Here is a 23,361-nt window from a genome sequence, read left to right on the forward strand (position 1 = left end):
GAAAGGGAGGAGATATGAGGGAACCACGGAGATAGGGGAAATTGAAGTATAACTTATGGAACAAGCAAAGGCGCGCAACTTTTCGTCTGATAGCTAAGGAAGTGAGGTCAAGTGATGATTTAATGGAACTTACGCTGGAATGAAAGTCGTATGTTGACGATATGAAGCGTGCTGCACGGTTCTGGACGGCTTCGAGCATGTTAATTATGTAGGACTGATGAGGACTCCAGATCGCGGATGCATACTCCAGCCTACTGCGGACAAAAGCTTCATATGCCAGTTTACGTATGTTAGCGGGGGAAGAGGGAAGTGATCTTCTAATAAAACCAAGTGTACGTGAAGCGTCGGCCATGATTTTTGTAATATGATCAACCCAAGTTAATTTGCTATTGATTGTGATGCCAAGGTAACGATAAGATTTTTCAATGGCATGCTCCGCAATTTGGACGATCAGTCGATAGCCCAGCTCACGGGGTATTTCAACACATGCTGTCAGGAGGGCACCCTTCCACAGTCCTGGCTTCACGCCAAAATCTTATTCACACCCAAGCCCCACAAGCACCTTACACCTGTAAATCTTCGTCTCATCTCACTAACGTCATGTCTTGGCAAGCATTTCGAACATGTCGTACTCGCCCAACTCACCCAACACATGGCTGAGCAGGACCTCTACCCGCACAACATATTGGGCTTCCGTCCCCATCTGTCAACGCAGGACGCCATGCTCCAGCTCACACAGGACATTTTGACGCCTGATACCGGGCCACACAAAAGCCGCCCTCGCCTTGGATATCTCTCCAAGGCCTTTGATTGCCTAGACCATCAAGTGATCATGGCGAACTTCTCCCCATTGAGCACAGGTGAACGTATGTAGACCTGTATTCAAGGACTCTTAACTAACCACACAGCCAAAATTCACTTCGGTCCCCACACATCCCGCCCATACACCCTTAGTGGGGTTGGCACCCCCCCCCCCCTCAGGAATCTGCCCTCTCCTCTTTTGTCTTCAATGTCGCTCTCAACACCCTTGCCCGAAAACTACAAGCCGTCCCTCACCTTCGGCATACACTCTATGCTGACGATATCACGCTATGGACCGCCCATGGCAGCGATGTAGACATAGAGAACTCTCTACGGTCAGCAGCTACCTTCACCCAAACGCATGCGCGGGTTATCAGACTCTCATCCTCTCTGAGAAATTAGAGCTCCTCATACTCTGCCCCACCACCCGAAACTGCCCCACTGCCCCCATAACCGTGACACCGGATAACCGGTACATCCCGGAGGTAAACACTCTCCTTGTGCTGGGACTCTACATCCAGAACAACGGGAAAAACACTCTCACCGTCCATAAACTCAAGCAGACGGCGGTGTCGATATTCCACCTAATCCGACGAGTTTCTGTACCCCACCGGGCCCTGAAGGAGCATGACCTTTCCCGTCTCTTCATATCTTTATCCTCAACTCCTTTCTCTTCGCGCTCCTTTAGCTGAAACTCCAGGGCAGAGAAATCTTCATCTTGGATGCCATGATCCGAACAGCATTTAAGACGGCACTACACCTGCCCCTAAATACCTCAACCGAAACACTCCTCCAACTAGGCCTGCACAACACGATAGGGGAGCTTATCGGGGCCCACCGACCGACACAATACATACGTCTCGCGAGAACCACCACCGGCAGACACATCCTACGCACCCTCGGTATCAGCATACCAGCCACGAATCCCACACAGCTCCAGGTCCCCCCCCCCCTACATTCACCGCGAACTGCTTATTAAACCTCTCCCCAAAACATGCTCCGCACCTACCACAAGCCCCACCGCAGAGGTCGAACACGGGCGCTCCACAAACACTACGGCACGGAACCGTATGCCGTGTGGGTGGATGCCGCATGCACCGGGGAGGACACGGTTGTGGCCATCACGAACCTCTGCCTATAACCGATTGCCACCCTTCATATATCCCCCACTGCCACTTTCGAGGAGGCTGAAGAGGCCGTCATTGCCGTAGCCCTCACGCGCACGGAGGCCCGGTATATACTGTCAGACTCTAGAGCTGCCATACTAAATTTTGCTCGCGGGGGAGTTCATGGCCCTGCATTTCGAATACTGATCTCCCTCGCCGCACACCCGGCCCGCCACATGGAGCTCATATGGGTGCCTGCCCACTCTGGGAATCCCGGAAACGAGGTTGTCAACGCTTTAGCCCGAGGTTCTCTCAACCGGGCACCGGTGGCCTCCTATCTAGGGTTCTCACCGGAACGCATGCATTCATTCAGTGAACTGACGCAGGCCTGCAAAGCCGAGCGTCGGCTCTGCCCCCCACATCATCCCCACCTCGACAATTATCACCAGACACTTTCGAGGCGGCTCCAAACACGCACCTTAACCTCCCCTTATATACGATCGCGCTATCACCAATTCCACACAAACCCCTCCTGTACCCTCTGCCATCTCCCCAAAGCCACTCTCAACCATATCCTTTTCCTCTGCCCGGCGGATCCTCCCCCGCGGGGCCTGGAACACCTCGCCACTTGGGAGGCTCGGGAGATTCTACTGCGCTCCGAGGACCCGGCCAATCAAGCCATAGCTGCAGGCCGGGCTGCCAGCGTCATGAGCCTCAGGTACATGACCGTTTGAGTGCAGTGGGGTGTGTGGGGGCCCATGGACCTGTGTGTCCCGGACTCCTCTGTGTCAATTAAAATTTTCATCACCGTCCACCACCAGGATCCACGGGCAGCCCGCGCCCGTGCTTTGCATAAAGCACTTGAAAATGAACGGGGCATAATCTACGTGGATGCCGCAGAGAACTCCCAACCCTGAGCTTACGCCATGTGCCTACTCTCCAACAACCTAAAACACATAACATCAGGCTCGATCAGGGAAAACACCTCGATAGAAGCCGAAGAAGCAGCCATCGCGCCAGCGATAACATCTTTCACTGCCACTCTTATCCTGAGCGATTCCAAATCCGCCATTCATAATTTTGCCCGCGGGCAGAAACATTCTGCCGCCTATAAAATTCTCATCTCCAACGCCCTACCACCTCGCCCCATCCAAATAGTCCCGTTACCGGCCCATTTGCGCAATTCCTGTAGCGAAGTGACCCATTCCGCTGGTTCACCGTACGTCAACCGAGCGGCGTGTACCGAAGACTCAGGCAGCGCGACATACAGGCTGATCACATATCACGACGTCATGCTACACTACCGCGAAGAACGTCAACTTTACCCACCGCCGCACAAATCGCTGACATAACAGCAGACGTCTTGGCCACAACTCCAGGCTCGCACCTTTCCCTCCCCAGCGCTAATTGCGCTTTTCTTTCCTTCTACTGATACCCCCGCATGTTACCTCTGTTGGGCCCCGAGAGCCACGTTTGACCACATTATGTTCCTCGGCCGACAACTGCAACCACAGGGCCAATTGGCCGTCGCGGACTCGGGGGGGGTGGGAGGGAGGTCATGTTCTCTAGCTCCGAACCGGCCTCGCAACTGAGGTTGGCGCATTGGGCGGAGAAGATCGCCGTCAGAAACGGGCTGCCGGCCATCATCCACGACCAGGAGCCAGCCCGCCCATGAAATTTTTAGGTGTAAGTGCTCCGCCAATAATGAAGTTATTCACCAGCACCATCATTTTCCTTCGCTTGCGGCGCGGCTCGGGTGTCCACAGAGATATGTGAGACAGGCGTTATATCCTTTCCTTAAAACCAACTTTAATTTCACTTTCCCTCCCTCATGGCGCCGTTCAGGTGTCCACTGAGATATGTGAGGCAGACCTCAATTCCTTTCGTTAAAACCAATTTTCATTTTATTTCCCTTCCCTTACGGGAGCGGTTCGTGTGTCCACCGAGATATCTGAGATAGGCGTCGTTTTCTTGTTTGACATCTAGCTACCTACTTTCAAGGTCAAACTTACGGCTGCGCTGACAGCTCGTTAAGCTAGGGTAGTAAAGCTTCTCGCTTCAGAAAGAAAGATCAGCCTCCCATGCACACATTGGTAAAACTTCTAATTGACTGAATGTTTCTTCAAAGTGAAAACCTTTCTGCAAGAGCAGCACTAGTGTAAAACTGCCATAACACAGGCGCCATCGTGTCTGGCCGAAGCCCCTAAACTTCACTGTCAAATGGAAAAGAGGGAGCGAGGAAAAGGTAGGAGCGCCATTGAGCCCAACAGAGAAGCTAGACAGAGGAGAGTAGGGTCACAGGGCCCCACGCGGAGTGTAGAAGTACCGAAGGGGCTAGTAGGAGGGGGAAGACGGCACGCGGTTCATTCGTGCGAGTAGAGCGCATCGCAACAGCGAGAGGTGTAGCGCGCTGTGGTAGCGCGTTTACAGAACGAGAAAGAGAAAGCGGCGGGAGGGTGCTGCGCCCAGCGCTACAGCGTACTTCTGTGTAGCAGAACAGCCTGCTTGTCCTCGACGAGAAGACGCACACTTCTCCTCTAGCATTGGAAGTGAGCACACTTGTACAGTTCTCGCCCTCGCAATCACATTGAGAGCCATGAACCTCGCGGCAGGTAAACGCTCTCGGCGCACTGAGCTGCAGAGACTGAGGGGTCAACGACAAAGGGAACTGCGATGACGCCATATAAAGGAGAGTTAAGATTCTGCATGAGATGGAATGCAAGCAGACCAATTCCGACTTTGAGTGAAAAACCAGAGAGGGCAAGCTGGTCTTTCAGTGCGTGTCCGGGAAGCAACACCCGCGGACATAACAGCTGCTGGAGCGTCACATCAAAATCGCGGTAAACAGCGCAGGAGGGCATCAGCTGATAAGTACAAGTAACAATTGTCACCGCAAGAAGAATATAAGCACCGCAAAAACCCACCACTCCCTGTCGCCAACACAGCGCGCCACCCACGCCACGAATATAAGCGAAAACAATTGTCGATAAGTTCCTCCGCACAGCTACAGCTCCCCCAGTCGCCAATAGCTGCGCCAGTCAAAAGGATAATCTTCGCTCGAAAAGCGAGAGGCCGATCCCCCACTGCTCTCATTGCGTTGCGCTTCTATTATAATGATATCCCTTCATTGATGGTCGTATAAGAGAGCCGTGGCAACCTACAGTAAGCCGCCTCATGAATGGGAAGACAGTATCAAATTGAACCAAATATTACACTGTAAATCTGTGAAGAAAGCCCGTAGATTGTTTCTCCTCTAATATGCTTTTTCTGGCCGAATAATGACGGTGAGACTTTTAAAATTTAGTGAAAAAATAAAAATAGAATTCGTTTTTGTTCGAAAACCCGCCGCGGTGGCTCAGTGGTTAGGGCGCTCGACTACTGATCCGGAGTTCCCGGGTTCGAGCGCGACCGCGGCGGCTGCGTTTTTATGGAGGAAAAACGCTAAGGCGCCCGTGTGCTGCGCGATGTCAGTGCACGTTAAAGATCCCCAGGTGGTCGAAATTATTCCGGAGCCCTCCACTACGGCACCTCTTCTTCCTTTCTTCTCTCACTCCCTCCTTCATCCCTTCCCTTACGGCGCGGTTCAGGTGTCCAACCATATATGAGACAGATACTGCGTCATTTCCTTTCCCCAAAAACCAATTATTATTATTATTGTTTGAAAAGAGATTGTTTCCACTACTACGGCGTTATGTACACGTCGGTTCTGCATTCGGTCCGTAGCTGCATATCTAAGCTGCCGTTATTATACTTGCAAAACCAGCAAGGTGTCTTCTTCCACTTTCATTTACCTCTTGAATTGTGTATTGAAATCGGGGTATGCCCGGATCACCCGAAATAAACTTTCCTCTTTATTACACAAAGCCGTTCATAACTAGATGCCACTTCTCTCCGTAGCGCAAAAACCATCCCTAAAGCCTGAGTTTGCCGTCAGTATAGCGTTGTCTCTCTTCAGTACCCGTCAGATATTGCTTCACCTCTGAAACATTGCAGCGAATGCCGACCTGCAGCTGAAGGGTAAGCTTTATTAATAATTGTTATTTGTTCTGGCAGCGCATTTTAGTATGAGCCTGGGTTTTCCCGCCAATAGTCCTGAATCTCCCACTCCAAATCGCCCCGCGAGTTTCATGCCACTACGTAGTCGTCAAACCGGAGGTGTCTGATGATACCGCTGCTAACTTTAGCTGTTCGCCTTCCAAAATTAACGCCTTTCGTACACGAAGTCACAGAGTGAATCACAGCTCGGACATCTGGCTGCATTATCCCACCCCACGTTTGTGTCATTTTTCTCACTCCTCCTATATTCTTTAGGTTCGTTGTAAAGTCGCAAGTATTTTATAGAAAATTCCTGCATAGTTCATCGATACCTCGCACCACGGAAGTAAACTTAGCGTCACCGTTGCAATTTGCACTAAGTTCATTACATTTTATTAGTTCAAGAAAGCCACGCATGGGGGCACTTTCTTTTTTCCAAATATGTTGGTTGTTTCGTTGATCGCATGAATGTCATGTCTAACCAAGCAACCCTCACTCGATACTCGTCTGGTTTCTGGGCTGGTTGAAATCTAGAGTCTCTCTCACGCTAGTCGCAATTACTGCTGCAAATGTTTGTTAACGATGGCTATAATATAGGTGGCGAAAGAGAAAGTCAGCAAGGCTTAGCATTTGATTTTGTCCGCACGTTTATGTTGATAAGCCGTTCCAGCGCAACCGATGATGTCTCGTACCTCATATTTGAGCGTGAGAATAAGTGCCAGGCTCTCAAGGCCGACACATGTGCTTAACACAAAAGCGACAGCTTTATTCGGGACATTTCGTGGTTCTCATGGCATATTCGTTAGTCCGGTTTAACGGAATTGGCCTTAGCCTTGATACGAAGCAGGAGTATGGCAAGCAGTGACCAAAAATCCTAACGATGATTTTATGGGTGGAAGTACTAGTGGGAATAATTAATCACCTTATGTCGTTGCTCTCGTGTGCACTCTTTCAGTTAGGTTACATACTTCATAGGAACGAATGATAATTGCTTTTTGCACCGATAGCTGTTAGGCGCCCGTCCCTGGCTTTCGCGTCTTCGTCATCGCCGTCGGTGTGTTAATGACATCCACCAATGGGGTGGATGTCATTAACACTCGAAAGCAGAATATTATACAGCAGTCACCGTAGCTCAGTCGGTAGAGATCCGGACGCGAGATTCGGATGTCATGGGTTCGGATCCCAGCAGCTTCATGTGTTAGTTTTGATTCTGCTTTCTAATCGGTTACATTTTAAAAATAATCTTTATTTTCTCGCATTGACGAATAACAAAAAATATAATTAAAAAAAAACATCCCTTTTAGTTCTTGGTTTCGGTGACTGTTGGCTACCGTCATGCATTTATAGTGAAGTGCTATATTACTGGCTGCAAGCAAACTTAGGATATGACTTATTTCTGCGGCAACAGCAAAAGGAGTGGCACTGAACTGTGCCAACTGGCCTGTACAGTTTTAAATTGTACGTTCTCTACCCTGAAGTAACGGCAGGCGCTGATCGTTCGCAGAGTGTGTGCGATGCGGGCTCCGCATGCGTCGGCATGCGAAGAGACGGCAGCAGGCGGTGAAGCTTAGAAAATAGTGTGGTACAGAAGCATCGGGAATTGATGAGGGTGGCGACCAACAAAATGGCGGTAGGATTGGCTCTGCAGAAACGCGAGGACAAAAAAGGCCGGAGAACCATTTGGTCAGCCATCTCTCTGTTCCTTATAGTCCTCCATCTTCATGCACTGGTCTGTATTGGACAATGATTAATTAGCCAGCCGACATCAAATATTGCTTTCAGGGCAAGGGAAGGGCGGCGCAATCACGGCCGCAGATTAATGGGAACGACACATGTGCACACAACAAATTTTGATTTGACAGAAATTGATGCATATATATAACACCAACACTCAGACACGTGACACACCGGGCGATGGCTCCGAACACAGCCAGCAACAGTACATCTCTGAAACATATGGAGAGCCCTTCTTATATCTAGCCTCTAAAAACCTGCTATTACCGTTGTCTAAACAAAAGAAAATATATTTCTTAGCAAAATAAGCGTCAGGAATTCGTAGAAAAAGCAAAGTCATACAATCAAACCGAAAAAACGTCAGGATACTCAAAATCAAGAAACGAGAACTAGTTCCACTAACTTTACAGATACCAGCGTGGATAAATGCAACACCAAAGAACACCATTTTTCCAGCCTTGTAAGCCTAACAACAGCGAATGCAGGCGTCTTAACGAGATCATGTCATTGCAAATTTTTTTTAAGAAAGCTCATTTCATTGCTTCGAAGAGCTGAATAAGTGTCGCAAAGATATGTGCTTCCTTTCTTTTTAATAAAGAATAGCCACCAGCATTGCATGCACCACATGAGAGCGACTTCTGCCTAGGATCTTAACGCCACTTAGCACCGGCACGCACTTGCATTCTCTACAGCGGGCTTTCAGATTGCACCCATCCTCTTCTTCTAGCGACTTCTTGTGCTCCCATGCCGTGTGATTTATACAGTAAACCGTGTTGCCTATACAGACACCTCCACACGTCAGTGGGGTTTCGTACACCACACTGACTGTGCAGGAAATAAGTCTTGCAATGCCACTTTCCGCACTGAGGTGGCTTCTTTTGCCCGGTCCCCATAGGCAAATAAGGCAAATAAGGCATAGGCAAATAAGGCGAAAATGCAAGGCTGATCAGTGTTTGATCAGTAAATAAACATCTGGAAATGATATTTGAAACGGTATTGCGCTTCCACAACGTTTTCAGTCACAGAAACTTTAAAACGGTCTGCAAAGTCCGAAAAAGTAACATTTCCTCAGTCAATGGTCTTTCCAATTCATCATTCTTCTTTAATGTGAATTAAAAATATGAAGCCTTCACAAGAGAGAAATCTCCTCTACTCATTGACAGTCCTCAAGTACTCTGCTTCATGAAAACACTGCATAAAGTTTAGTTCTCCAACGCAAACTAATAAGTTTTAAGAATGTATTACGCTATTGCCCTGGGCTGTAGTGTTCGTGTTTCCCCATTTTATTTCTTGTAAGTGCCCTTCGCGCAGCCATCATTCCCGGTCACCAACTCACTTCACAAAATAAAATTATATCATTTGTACCCCCCCCCTCAATGTTTGCTTTTTGTATCGTTTCCATCTGCACACCAGGCGTGGACCTTGTCCTGAATTCTTTGGCCCAAGAGAAGCTCCAGGCCAGTGTGCGTTGCCTGGCGACAAACGGCCGCTTCCTGGAGATCGGGAAAGTGGATTTGTCTCAGGACTCGCCCCTGGGTATGTCCGTTTTCCTGAAAAACGTCAGCTTCCACGGAATACTGCTGGAATCCCTGCATGACGACACCCTATCGGGTTTGGAAGAGAGGCGCCGCGTGGTGCAACATGTTACAGAGGGTATCGCGTTGGGAGCCGTACGACCTCTGGACACCACCCGATTTACAATCGACGAAGCCGAAAAGGCCTTCCGGTTCATTGGCTCCGGAAAGCACGTTGGAAAAGTTGTGCTCGAGGTACGCACCCTTTAGTGATTATCCACTTCATTTCCCAGGACACAAAGACTACAACATACTGAAACAGAGAGAGGCCATAAGAATCTGGTTCAGCTACAAGCAAAAAGTTGCGAATAGTTTTAATAGCGCGAAAACTTAGAATTCATTTAGTTTGTTTTCGCAGAACGCAGTCGTTCATACTTCATCTCGATGGTGAGATCCGATGTGACGACAGAAATTATTTTTATCGCTCCCTCCATCAAGGCCTTTACTGCCTCCAAGGATCTCTTTAGCTCAGAAGCAGCTACGAATGTCTGCGCGGAATATGGGCATGCCGAGAAATGGATGTCCTGTAATACCTTGTAGAAAAATATATTAGTTTTGAAAAAATATTTCCTTTTTGCCGTACTATAGATAGTGGATTAAAACGGTCGCATTTCCTGTCCAAGGCACTCGTCCAATTTTACTCATAGTCTCTTTCCATTTATTGTCAGCGTATCAGTAGCATTGTCCCAGCTTAATGGCTTGCATAGTGTTTGAAACCAGCAAGGTTATAATATCGTACGAACGTCGCCAACGTAAGGGTAGGAACTGTGCACTAATCCTCGCTTTTATTCTGCAATAAAGTTGCTTTGTTTCATTTTTAGGCTTTATGAGGCATAAACTGTGCCTGTGTATATTGTGTACCTGTGTGTCCCGCCCTCTACAATATGACCGCACGTGTGCTGTAGACGTGGACACCACGTCAAAAAACTCATGAAACACCATATCATACAGATCAGACCGGAGGAATACCAGCGGGTTGCAATGCCCGCCAAGCCCATTACTGTGGAAGCGGTGGCACGCACATACTTCTACGAGCACAAATCGTACGTCATCATCGGAGGCCTTGGGGGCTTTGGCCTTGAACTTGCTGACTGGATGGTGAACCGCGGATGCCGCCAGCTGGTACTTACTACTCGGTCTGGGGTGCGGACTGGGTACCAGAAATTGTGCCTACGCCGGTGGCGGCGGGCAGGCGTCGACATCATTGTAAGTAAGGAAGACGCCTCAACGGAAGACGGTACTCAGAAAATCATCGGTGAAGCAGCGACCATGGGTCCTGTCGGAGGTATCTTCAACCTGGGCGTGGTAGGTTCTGTTGTTTTCGTGGTTGCGCGATATCCTTATCTGTTATCATAAGATCTTGAGCCTGAGGTGTGCCTGTGGTTGTAGAGGTTGAACAGGTCATCAGTTCTATATTATCTCAAACCATAAGTATTCTAAGTGTCATGGGTTACTGCACAAAAACGAAATACCAGCTGCCGCCTGCTCGCTTCGTTATAAATTATTTGGGGAGAGGGGGAGGGACGGGGGCAGGGGGCCATTCACCTTGCATGGCCCTATTTGATTGATATGCAACTCCTCTCTATGATGTGCTTTTTTTCTGCTAATGTTTCGAGAACTCGGTGCTCTGCTGAACAATTCCCGCTTCCCGCGAAAGAGCCTTTTCCATGCACCGTTGCAGTAAATTTTTACACACAAGATTTTGAACTTTCTTCGAAATACAGAAGTCTCTGAAAGTTCTTTCATAATACAGCTTCTCTGATAGTTTCAGCGCGCCTTAGCGAAAAGGCACTTACACAGCGGAAAATACTTAAAAGGGCCCTTTGTCCAAGCACATGACCTAGACAACCCATGAAGACAGTACTGTTTCTCATAAATATTACAACTCATTCGCAGAGTTTTGGTGCTCACCAACTCATTCGCAGAGTTTTGGTGTGTACCTACAACGTATTTATAGACCACTAAATTACTGTGATACATACAAAAATAATTTCAGCTACGCAATCCGGACGGAAAATTTTATCGCTGACATGGACAAGAACACGGTGATGACGCAAACTTCCTCTGGATTTGTAATCTCACGTGCCTCCATGGCCTTCCTGTTGAATGCTTTTCTTTTTAGTTCCTGCAACAGGGCACATTGCATCTGCAGAATTAGAGCCGAACTCTCACATTTTCGCATTCTCACCAATTTTTTTTCTCTAGAAATTCTGTAGGCATGTGTGCTCTATGATGTCAATACACGTTAAAGATCACCAGGTGGTTGAAACTGTGTTGAGCCCTCTCCTACGGCGTCTCTCGCAACCGGACTCTCTTTTGGACTTTAAACCTTATAAACGAAACAACTAAATTTAAGGCGACATCTCTGATATCCCCCAAATGTCCAGACTACACTTTCGGTTGAGTTATTGCTGTTTTTTGTGTGCACTCTTAATGGGTTTGTGTGCATTCTGCAGGTTCTCAAGTGCTAAAAACGTATAAGCGCCCGCATATTCTTTCGCTTCCTGAAAATGGAAAATTTTATGCGCAAAAGGAATGACTAATTTCTTCTGATTTTACTTTAGGACAGTCAGAAATTGCAGAGTCGCCTAAACAATAAGTCGACAAAGAAAATACTTCCGTCGTGTTGTGCATAGTATGCAACCGCAATTGTTAGAAAGTCTTCAAATGTTCTGCCATTGAGATATACCTCTGAGGACCTCAAAAGAACACAAGATGTGCACAGCTGTATTACATTAAACAAAAAATCGACAATTGCGCACGCAGTTTGATGTTAACATCTACCCTTCCATATTTTGCATGCTGATTTTTTTTACCGTCGCCATGCTTTACTCGTCGAAGCTTGGGATGAGAATGACGAGGTATGGACGAACCTCCTCTCTTCCTTCGCAGGTGCTTCGTGACGGTCTTCTCGAGAACCAAACTGCCGAGGCGTGCGAGACTGTATGCAGAATTAAGATTAACGCCACCCAGAACATGGATAGTATCTCCCGACGCCTGTGTCCGGACCTTGATCATTTCGTTGTTTTCTCATCGCTATCGTCTGGCTACGGCAATGTTGGGCAGACAAACTACGGCTACGCGAACTCCGCCATGGAGCGCATTTGTGAGTGCCGGGCCGCAGGTGGATTGCCAGGTGAGTGTATACCTCTGTACCACAATTTTCATACTTGTGTGGAGGGCTCAATGAACACATTGCTCTGCTAAAGGTGCGGCGTCCAAAAAGAAGCGCGAGGTTTGAGAGGAATGCTTGTTCTATATTTGACGCACTATGTTCCCGATATGCACCGGGTGATTTCTTTAATGTTTACGGATTTTTATTTCAAAATATGCGAGATATGCATCGGTGCAGCCTGTGCAGGTTGATTGTACTGCAAGCTGATATTGTGTCCTTTATAGAGCACGATACATGGGCAAATAACAAAAATATCAAATCAACTTTTTGTTTTTGATTTTTGAAGTATGATTTTATATTGCGAAATTCAAGGCCGCCAATATCAAAGGTGAGCCTAGTTTAAAATTTTAATAATGTGCACTGTAGTTCAATATATCGAACGCCAAAAATGTGCATTTGAAATCTCGTTGAGTGCCTGCTGCCCCACTGCATATTTGTATAATAGCGTCGCTACGCATAGTATTGTCGCCAGAATCATGTTCACTGCTTCTACATCGGCAAATGCTCATCTAGCGTCTGCATTCGGTGCATGCGACATGCTAGCGAAACTAGTTTATAAGTAAGGAATGCGGAAAGCCAATTCAACCAGCTCCGGAATGCGTATTTTCGGCTTCCATATTTGGAAACATATTGCCGGTTAGGAAATTTTAGAAGGTGGCTCACCTTTGATGTTTGCGGTCTTTAATTTGGCCACCTTGAAATAATATCCTAAATTAAAAAATAAAAAGTTGACTTCTTTAGCTAATCGAATAATCATTAGGCTCAACCATGTACATGATATCCACTTTGCTGTACAAGTAGTACGCTGACACTTGTTACCTTTTGCCTCCCGATTAAACCCAGGACAGAGTTAATATATCATGAGAATGTAACGCACACAGCATCGTACGGGTTTGCATTTCTTGATTTTTCAGCTTGAAAATATGAACGCAGGAAAGAGAAACACGAAAAAAAGGCACCCGCCTCGGTGGCTCAGTGGTTAGGGCGCTCGACTACTGAGCCGGAGTTCCCGGGTTCGAACCCGACTGCGGCGGCTGCGTTTCGACGGAAGTGAAGCGCAAAAGGCGCCCTTGTGCTGTGCGATGTCCGTGCACGCTAAAGATCCCCAGGCTCTCGAAATTATTCAGAAGACCACCACTATGGCATCTGTTTCTTCCTTTCTTGATTCACTCCCTTTTTTGTCTCTTTCCTTACGGCGCGGATAGGGTCTCCAACAAGATATGTGATACAGTTATAGCGTCATTTTCTTTCCTCGAAACCAGTTTCCAAAAAACGGCACATCAACCACACAGCGTATGCACTCTACAAAGCACCTTGTGGCCGTGGCATTTTTCAAGCCAGAAAAAAATTTTGAACTTCTACTGTTATTGCACTCTACCGAACATCAACCCAAAGCGGCTGCTCCGCCCACAAAACAAGAGGCAACTTTAACGTAGGAGTTGGTGCCGAAAACATCCGGGCAGGATTCCAAGGTAGGATTTTCCACCCTGATGGCACTGTGCAGAAGATGCACAGACCTGTCTATTGCTGCTCTCCAAGTGCCAGCGGATATCGTGCAGCTTGCTTTGCCGCCACATTTTACGACTCAGCCATCGCCGCTTTTTTTGCTTTGATTGTCCTTATCCTTCGCGCCAACGACTCATAATAGTGTCGTATTTTGTATATCGCAGTTCTTTTCTGGCCACTAGACCATCGTGAGTGTAAAAGACGACACCACTTCGTGTTCGTTCCTTTTTTCTGGGTGACAGCACAGCACAGGAGGTCCCGGCTCTCCCACCTCCCGCTATTAATTAAACAGAGACAGACATACAATATATCTTCGTCATAGTCGTTAACTAACGTGTACTGAAAGCACGAGGTAACTTGGTTTGAACGGTAATGCACTGTATACTCTACTCGATGCTACGACTAGAGCCCACCATGTTTTCAGTTATCTACAAGGTCATGTAAAAACAGTGATCCTTACAGTGTCGCGAGCTAGTCATTTTTGCATAGGGAAAAATTAAAATGCAGCTAAACATGTTATGCATCACTTAACACACCTTCAGCAAGCACACAATACACAACATCGGGAGTACAGTGCTCCCAACATATAATTTATTAGTAAATTAAAGAAAAAACAATTAGTAGTGAAATTCAAGCTAAATAGCAGATTTATAGCACACAAAATATAATAATATTAAACAATAAGCAAGTGCATGAGGTCGTAACAGTAGGGTCATGATCATAGAGGTATGAAGGTGATGCGCAATATTTGTTGTCAGGAACCATTGAACTGACGGCATGGTTATGTAACAGCTATGTCTTTTTTTGTCCTAGCCTTGGCTATCCAGTGGGGCCCGATAGGTGATGTCGGTGTGTTCCGGGAGATGGCAGGCGATGATGCGGTTGTCAGTGGAACCGTATCGCAGCGAATCACTTCGTGTTTGCAAGTTCTGGACCGATTCATGTGCCACGGTGGAACCGTAGTCTCGAGCTTTGTAAAGGCTGACTTGTCCATCAAATTGGACGTGCTCAAGAAGCGTGACCTCGTCCAGTCTGTTGCCCGTGTTTTCGGTGAGTTTTGATATTCTTCTGCGATTTAGGTTGTACCAGCTGCCTTACGACAATGGCCCTTTCACTGGACCTTATTATTCTTCAGCTAATGCAGTCATAAGTTCCGACTGCTCAACGTTCTGCGTGTAAGATTTTGGGTGCAAAATATTTCAAAATTCCAACAGCAGCGCCAGAGCAAAAAAACGTCTCGAGCAGTAAACTGCTTCAGCTCTTCCTTTTGACGGCCTAACAGAAATTCCGGAGTGCACTTGGGACTACCTGTGCTTTTAATGTAAAACACTGTCTCATCGTTTGCTCTGTTGCGAAGCTCGTTTTAGATGCCTTCCTATCTAATTACACACGTACGTATTAGCAAACAGTTTTAAGGAAACGCATTTGCTAGGTTCACCTTTATTCGCCAAGAAACACTGGGCAGACAGAAAATTTATCAGTGTAATAAAACTATGTTTAAAATTACGAGGCTTTGTGGGCTATGTGTTACGTGCTTGCCCTGCAATACGGAGGTGCATGGTTCAATTCTCCGCTTCTTCGTAAAAAAAATTCCTCTTTTTGCTGTATGCGTCACTATCATATGGTATACAACTGATGTCATGCAACACCATGGTGAAGTCACTGGGTCGTTTTAAACCCACTGCTGCCTGTCAATGCCGCCGGACTTTGTTGTCGATGAGTGATATAATTCTTTCGCATTAAATCATATCGCGCCCACGCTCTGCTCAAGTAGAATCATTCCCGAACAATCTCTGCGTTGTGATGTTAACGTCCTCTAGAGCGCGCTGCGTGTGCTGCTGGCTGGCTTAGAATTCTACGCGCCTAAAGGGAATAAAAACGCGGCTCAAGTGAAACCATGGCTGTCCCTTCTTCGCCGTGGTGGTATGGCGAGAGGTCAGGGATTACAATGTTAAAGTAACGGACGCGTTGTTTTTCGTACAAAACCTTGCTAGTTTCACTATTTCACGTATGACATTGTGAACTACTCCAGCATGATGTCTCGTTCTGCAGCAAGGGCTATAGGTGGAGATAAGGTCGCTACAATATAATGTCTAATTTGGTGCCCGATTATACATTCAGAAAGCGGAAAGAATGTACAAAAAGCGCAGAAATTCAATGTGAGTGCCCAATAGCTTTGCGTAAACTGAGGTGCCAAATAGAGCTGTCTCTGACGACGAAAAAACATGGAGATGATTACATTTGCGTGGAGACTAGAATTACCTAGCTAAACCGCTGTCGAGTACGCCTTTCGCTCATGAGAAAAGGTCGGTGAGTGAAACAGTATATCGCAAAACTCAAGTCCGAGGCTGCGGAAATTATAAGCGAGTGCACCCAGGTGAGGCGGCCAGTGACCAAGCAAACGTCGACATGGGAGACGTGGCGTCGAAGACGATTCAGATTACTACGCAAAATTGGGTGGTGTAGCAGCCGCGGTCTTTCATTAAAAACTAGCAAGGTGTAGGTGAAGAAACTATGCCGACCCCTGTGCGCGATGAAAGTTCATTATTGAGCGGGCATTGTGAAGATAAGGAACAGGGATCTGACAAGGCGCAATGCCACGCCGTTTCATAGTGTGGTGTTATATTAGGACATATTCGCCTGTACGCGGTTAGTGCAAAGCTAATTATGGCGTTTTCTGTCTCCGTTAGTGAGGTCGCTACGCTCACTGTCATGAACTTCCTTGAACGAGCCACTACGGTGGAGGTGCGTCCGTGATCAGTGGCGACGAACGTGCATATGGAGATATGGTTCAGTGAGCTCGGTTTTATGCCATATTCAGGAAACTCAGAGTAGCAGTTACTGCTTCACCCGCCGCGGTGGCTCAGTGGTTAGGGCGCTCGGCTACTGATCCGGAGTTCTGTGGTTCGAACCGGACCGCGGCGGCTGCGTTTTTATGGAGGAAAAACGCTAAGGCGCCCGTGTGCTGTGCGATGTTAGCGCACGATGTTAGTGCACGTGGTCGAAATTATTCCGGAACCCTCCACTACGGCACCTCCCTTTTCCTTTGTTCGTTCACTCCCTCCTTTATCCCTTCCCTTACGGCGCGGTTCAGGTGTCCAACGATATATGAGACAGATACTGCGCCATTTCCTTTCCCCAAAAACGAATTATTATTATTATTAATATTAGTTATTGCTTCCATGCCCTCATAATACTGTCACGTAGTGGTGACAGCAGTCGAAGCAGCGATGAAGACGGACGAAACGGTCTTCTAAAAGAACTGTTTATTGGGCTGACTTGCACCCAAAATGGACTGAATCACTCGGCGGCGGCGAAGCGACAAGCGTGCTCGGCGGTCGTCGAACAGAATGCCCGCCGCTGTCGGCCGTGCTCAATTTAAAGCTGATAGCGAACATTCGAGATAAAGGGCGCAAAGTTACTAGAACATTCCGGAACAACGTAGAATCAGCTTTGCCTGGCTGCGATCAATCGAGATAAATCTAGTCGCGTCTTGCGTCGCAAACAAAGCGATAAAGTGGTGTCGCGGCAGATTTGAAAAACGAACAAACACTGCAAATATTCGCGGCATTACTCCCCTCTCAAAGAAGCATCGACCCGATGCATTAAAACAAATAATGCGACTAGTAAGGGAAAAAACGGATGTTGCGAAAATAGAGCATGGAAACGCCGCGGCCTTTAGCGCGCATAATACGGCTTCAGACGGACTACATGGACAACTTCTGGTCGTACGCGGCGTCGCTGGGATGCAGTCATTGCGTCAGGGATGACTTCATAATCCAGTTCACCCAGCCGACGAAGAACCTTGTACGGGCCGAAATAGCGGCGCAAAAGCTTTTCACTCAATCCACGGCGGCGAATGGGCGTCCGCACCCAGACTTGGTCTCCTGGCTTGTATTCCGCATTGCGTCTTCGTAGGCTGTAGCGTCTGGCGTCGGAACGCTGCTGATCTTTGATCCGTAATCGGGCAAGCCTTCGAGCTTCTTCTGCGCGTTGAAGGTAGGCGGCAACGTCGACGTTCTCTTCTTCTGTAACGTTGGGCAGCATGGCGTCTAGCGTGGTCGTGGCATCCCTGCCATGGACGAGCCTAAAAGGCGTCATATGGGTGGTCTCCTGCACTGCGGTGTTGTAGGCGAAGACGACGTAAGGCAGGATGACATCCCAGGTTTTGTGTTCGGCATCGACATACATAGCGAGCATATCGGCGATGGTTTTGTTCAGGCGCTCGGTCAGTCCGTTGGTCTGCGGATGGTATGCAGTTGTCCTCCGGTGGCTGGTTTGGCTGTAGCGCAGGATGGCTTGCGTGAGTTCCGCCGTAAATGCTGTTCCTCTGTCCGTGATGAGCACATCGGGGGCACCGTGTCGAAGAAGAAATGCACTCCACGAAAAATTTGGCCACTTCTGCTGCTGTTCCGTTCGGTAGGGCTTTCCCCTCGGCGTAGCGGGTCAGGTAGTCGGTCGCTATGATGATCCACGTATTTCCAGATGTTGACGTTGGAAAAGGGCCAAGCAAGTCCATGCCAATCTGCTGAAAGGGCCTTGAGGGAGGTTCAATGGGGTTCAGAAATCCTGCTGGTCGTGTGGGAAGAGTCTTTCGTCGTTGACAATCTCGGCATGTTTTCACATAGTGTGCGACATCGGCAGACAGTCGGGGCCAGTAATACTTGTCTTGAATGCGGCGGAGGGTGCGAGTAAACCCGAGATGTCCTGCTGTCGGCTCGTCGTGTGAAGCCTGTAGAACTTCTTCGCGGAGACAAGTAGGTACAACAAGGAGTTAGGCTGTTTTGTTCGCTGTAAAGTTCTTCTTCACAAGGACCTCATTCTGCAAACAGAAGGAAGACAGTCCTCGCTTGAATGAAGCAGGGTGTGAAGAAACCTTGCCTTCCAGGTACTCGATGAGGCCTTTTAGTTTGGGGTCGGAGCGTTGCTGCTGAGCAAAAGAGCTTGCGCTGATGGGTCCCAGGAAGGCGTCCTCATCGTCGTCCAGCGGCGGTGCATCTACAGGGGCTCGTGAGAGGCAATTGGCGTCAGTGTGCTTGCGTCCTGACTTGTAAACGACGGTGACGTCAAACTCCTGGAGACGCAGACTCCATCGAGCGAGTCGGCCAGAGGGATCCTTCAAATTGGCAAGCCAGCAGAGCGCGTGGTGGTCGCTGACCACCTTGAACGGCCGTCCGTAGAGGTAGGGGCGGAATTTCGACGTAGCCCAGATGATGGCAAGGCACTCCTTCTCAGTGGTCGAATAGTTAGCCTCGGCCTTGGAAAGGGAACGGCTAGCGTATGCGATGACCTTCTCCAGCCCGTCGCTTTTTTGAACGAGAACGGCGCCTAGTCCCACGCTGCTTGCGTCGGTATGAACTTCAGTATCGGCGTTTTCATCAAAATGCGCAAGGATCGGTGGGGACTGTAAACGACGCTGAAGTTCCTTGAAGGCTTCTGCTTGCGGCGCTTCCCATTTAAACGGCACGTCTGCCTTCGTCAGTTGGGTCAGGGGCTCGGTGATGCGCGAAAAGTTTTTTACAAATCGTCGGTAATATGCGCATAGTCCGAGAAATCTGCGCACTGCTTTCATATCGGCCGGCGGTTGAAATTGTTCAATAGCAGCTGTTTTCTGCGGGTCTGGGCGTACTCCTTCCTTGCTAACGATGTGGCCTAGAAACAGCAGCTCTTCGTAGGCAAAGTGGCATTTCTCTGCTTTCAAGGTTAGGCCAGACGACTTGATTGCGTCTAGTACTGTTCGAAGTCTTTTGAGGTGCTCTTCAAAGTTCGAGGCGAAGACAACGACGTCATCTAAATATACCATACAAATCTGCCACTTCAGGCCTGCCAGCACTGTATCCATTACTCGCTGAAACGTCGCTGGTGCGGAACAGAGACCAAATGGCATCACCTTGAACTCAAACAGCCCATCCGGAGTTATGAATGCTGTCTTCTCGCGATCTCTTTCGTCGACCTCAATTTGCCAGTAGCCGCTCTTGAAGTCCATCGATGAGAAATATTTGGCGTTGCAGAGGCGGTCCAGTGTGTCGTCGATGCGGGGGAGGGGGTAGACGTCCTTTGTTATGTTGTTCAAGCGGCGGTAATCCACGCAGAATCGAAGTGCGCCGTCTTTCTCACTAGAACAACCGGTGCCGCCCATGGGCTGTTTGAAGGCTGGATGACGTCGTCGCGAAGCATTTCTTCGACTTGGTCCCGGATGGCTTGTCGTTCTCGCGGAGACACACGGTAGGGGCTTTGACGGAGAGGTCGGACGTGTTGATCCGTTATAATGCGATGCTTGGCAATTGGCGTCTGTCGCACCTTCGGCGATGTCGAAAAGCACTCATTGTAGTTTTGAAGCAGATTGCGAATCTGGTCTTCTCTGTTCCGGTGCAGGGCTGGGTTGATGTCGAAAGTGGGCGAGTTCTCTTGGTCAGGCGGATCTTCTGCGGAGGGGTCGGAGAGGGCGAAGGAATCTCGTACGTCAGATATTTCGTCGTAGAAAGCAATCGTCGTTCCTCTGTTAATATGCCGGTATTCTTCGCTGAAGTTAGTCAGCAGTACTTCGGCCTGGCCATTGCGGAAATGTGCGATGCCTCTTGCGATGCTGATTCCTCGGTCTAGTAGCAACTGCATGTTCCCCTTGATGATGGCTTCAGTGTTTATGGATTTCGTGGCGCCTACGGTCACGATAACGCTTGAACGGGGTGGGACGCTCACTTCTTCCTCCAGGACACTAAGGGCAACGTGATTTTCCCGAGTTTTCATCGAAGCGATGGCTTCGTCCGTCGAAAGCGTGATCAGCTTGGATCGCAGGTCGATGATCGCCTGATGCTCATTAAGGAAATCCATACCCAAGATCACTTCGCGGGAGCATTGCGGTAGCACAACAAAGGTCGCAGGGTAGGTATATCCTTTGACAGTCACTCGCGCTGTGCATCGTCCTGATGGCGTAATGAGGTGGCCCCCAGTGGTGCGAATTTGTGGGCCGTCCCAAGCCGTTGTGATTTTCTGAGCTGCGCAGCGAATGTTCCATTCATCACCGAGTAATCGGCTCCTGTGCCGACTAGAGCGGTGACTTTCCGGCCGTCGATAGTCACTTCTAGGTCGGAGGTCCTGGCTCTTGCATTGCATGTCGCTCTCGGCGTCGGGTCACGGCTTCGTCGCGTATGCGAGTCACGGGTTGGGCGTGTGGTCGAAGCTCCTCTGGGTGGCGGCGTCGATTTCAAGGTAGCTTGCGTCGTGGTCGAGGTTCTCATTGTGTGCGGCGTCGGTGCAGCGAGTGTCGGTTCTTCATGCGGCGTCGCGGGTGCATCGTCTTCATGGGACGTGGTCGGTGGAGGATCTTCGGTGTTTAGCTCGTGAGCAACCTCACCTCCAGAGGTTGCTGCCTTTAGTTTCCCCTACGGGGGCTGGGAGACCTTCCTCGTACCGCGCCTGCGTAGCTGCGGCGTGGCGACGCAAAGCGCGAGGTTGACGGCGATGGTGAGCGCGAAAAGCGGTTCGGCGTGTACTCTTCTTGACGCAGGTACTCGTCGATTTCTTGCGGACGTTGTCCGAAGCGTGGTCGTGGGGCGTTAACGGCAAATCCTCGAAGACCGATACGTCGGTACGGGCAGTGACGAAGAATATGGCCGGCCTCACCGCAATGGAAGCACAACGGCCGGTTGTCGGAAGTCCTCCAGGCGTCGCATTTCCTGGGGCTTGAGCGTCGGTCATAGGCTGGGCGTGCGGGGGCTGGGAGGCGGCGTTGTGGAACAAGTGGCTCATCTCGGGGAGGACGTGGGGGTTGTCGTTGGGGCTGGGCAGTCCTTACTGCAGCGGCGTAGGTCATGGCCTGGGGTTCTGCGGCCGTCGGGGTGCCAAGTGCCTGTTGCACTTCTTCCCGTACCACGTCCATCAGAGTCGCTGCTTGTGGCTGCGGGGAGGATGGCAGTAATCGGCGTAGCTCTTCTCGGACGATTTCGCGGATAACTTCCCGCAAGCTGTCGCTGGTGGTGGCCGGCGTGTCCGAACGGATTGCACAGGCAGAGGAAGGACGATTGTACTGCCGAGCCCCGACGTCGAGGGTCTTCTCAATCGTGCAGGCTTCTTGCATGAATTCCTAGACTGTTTTTGGCGGCTGGCGGACGAGGCTTGCAAAGAGTTGTTCTTTTACGCCGCGCATTAAAAACTGAACTTTCTTTTCCTCGGTCATCCCGGGGTCGGCGCGGCGAAACAGGCGCTTCATCTCCTCGACGTAACCGCGGACGGGCTCATTCGGAAGCTGGATCCTGGACTCGATGAGTCGTTCGGCTCTCTCTTTCCTCACGACACTGGTGAATACCTTCAATAGTTCTCTCTTGAATAGCTCCCATGTCGTAAGGGACGACTCGTAGTTTTCGTACCACGTGCGTGCGGAGCCATCCAATGAGAAGAACACCTGTCCAATTTTTGCCGCATCATCCCACTTGTTGAATGATACCACGCGCTCAAATTGATCCAACCATTCTTCAGGGTCTTCGCCTAGGGATCCATTCAAAGTTGGCGGCACCCGCGGCTGCTGCAGTATGATCGGTGTCGACATCTTCGGCGAGGTTGTGGTGCTCGTAGCCGCGTCTTTTCGCTGTCTTGTGCGGTCCGGCAATTTCCCAAACTCAGGCTCCTCTCCCCGGAGACGTCGGCTGGCTCGCTGAGCTGCTGGCTCGTACTCGGGTGCGAAGCGCTCAGGGCTGGCTTCACGACTTGAAGGGGGCGTCCGGAACATGGAAGGCTACCCCGCACCTCCACCAGATGTCACGTAGTGGTGACGGCAGTCGAAGCAGCGATGAAGACGGACGAAATGGTCGTCTAAAGGAACTGTTTATTGGGCTGACTTGCACCCAAAATGGACTGAATCACTCGGCGGTGGCGAAGCGACAAGCGTGCTCGGCGGTCGTCGAACAGAATGCCCGCCGCTGTCGGCCGTGCTCAATTTAAAGCTGATAGCGAACATTCGAGATAAAGGGCGCAAAGTTACTAGAACATTCCGGAACAACGTAGAGTCAGCTTTGCCTGGCTGCGATCAATCGAGATAAATCTAGTCGCGTCTTGCGTCGCAAACAAAGCGATAAAGTGGTGTCGCGGCAGATTTGAAAAACGAACAAACACTGCAAATATTCGCGGCAATACCAAGACGCCGTAGTCATATACATCCTGATTGTGCATCAACAGCTCAAACGTGGTGGCAAGATACCCCCCGAACACCCCCCGCCTTATGTTCTGCTTTATGGCCCACGTCCAAGTGCAAGGAAATACTGTATTATAAGGCGTAAAGCTCTGCACCTCAAAATCAGTAACATTATTCAAATTTGCAGCAGCTTTCGAGTTTTTACCCAACAGCACTTCGATAAAGGCTTAGTTATCGACCAACGACCACATGAAAGGGGCGGGGGTGGGGGGAAGGGAATATTTGTCGACTGCAATTAGGTCC

At 49.3% G+C, this 23,361-nt stretch overlaps 1 protein-coding gene across 1 annotated transcript in view; it reads left to right on the top strand.

The window, feature by feature from the left end:
- Window positions 1-23,361, top strand: part of LOC144119314 (fatty acid synthase-like) — a 120,867-nt gene that overhangs the window by 79,207 nt on the left and 18,299 nt on the right. The window contains exons 21-24 of the mRNA XM_077651975.1: window positions 9,090-9,445; window positions 10,202-10,555; window positions 12,143-12,386; window positions 14,745-14,981. Coding sequence (XP_077508101.1) covers window positions 9,090-9,445; window positions 10,202-10,555; window positions 12,143-12,386; window positions 14,745-14,981 — 1,191 coding nt within the window. The remainder of the gene's footprint in view (window positions 1-9,089; window positions 9,446-10,201; window positions 10,556-12,142; window positions 12,387-14,744; window positions 14,982-23,361) is intronic.

This window comes from Amblyomma americanum, chromosome 2, assembly GCF_052857255.1.
Source record: "Amblyomma americanum isolate KBUSLIRL-KWMA chromosome 2, ASM5285725v1, whole genome shotgun sequence".
Taxonomy (NCBI): domain Eukaryota; kingdom Metazoa; phylum Arthropoda; class Arachnida; order Ixodida; family Ixodidae; genus Amblyomma; species Amblyomma americanum.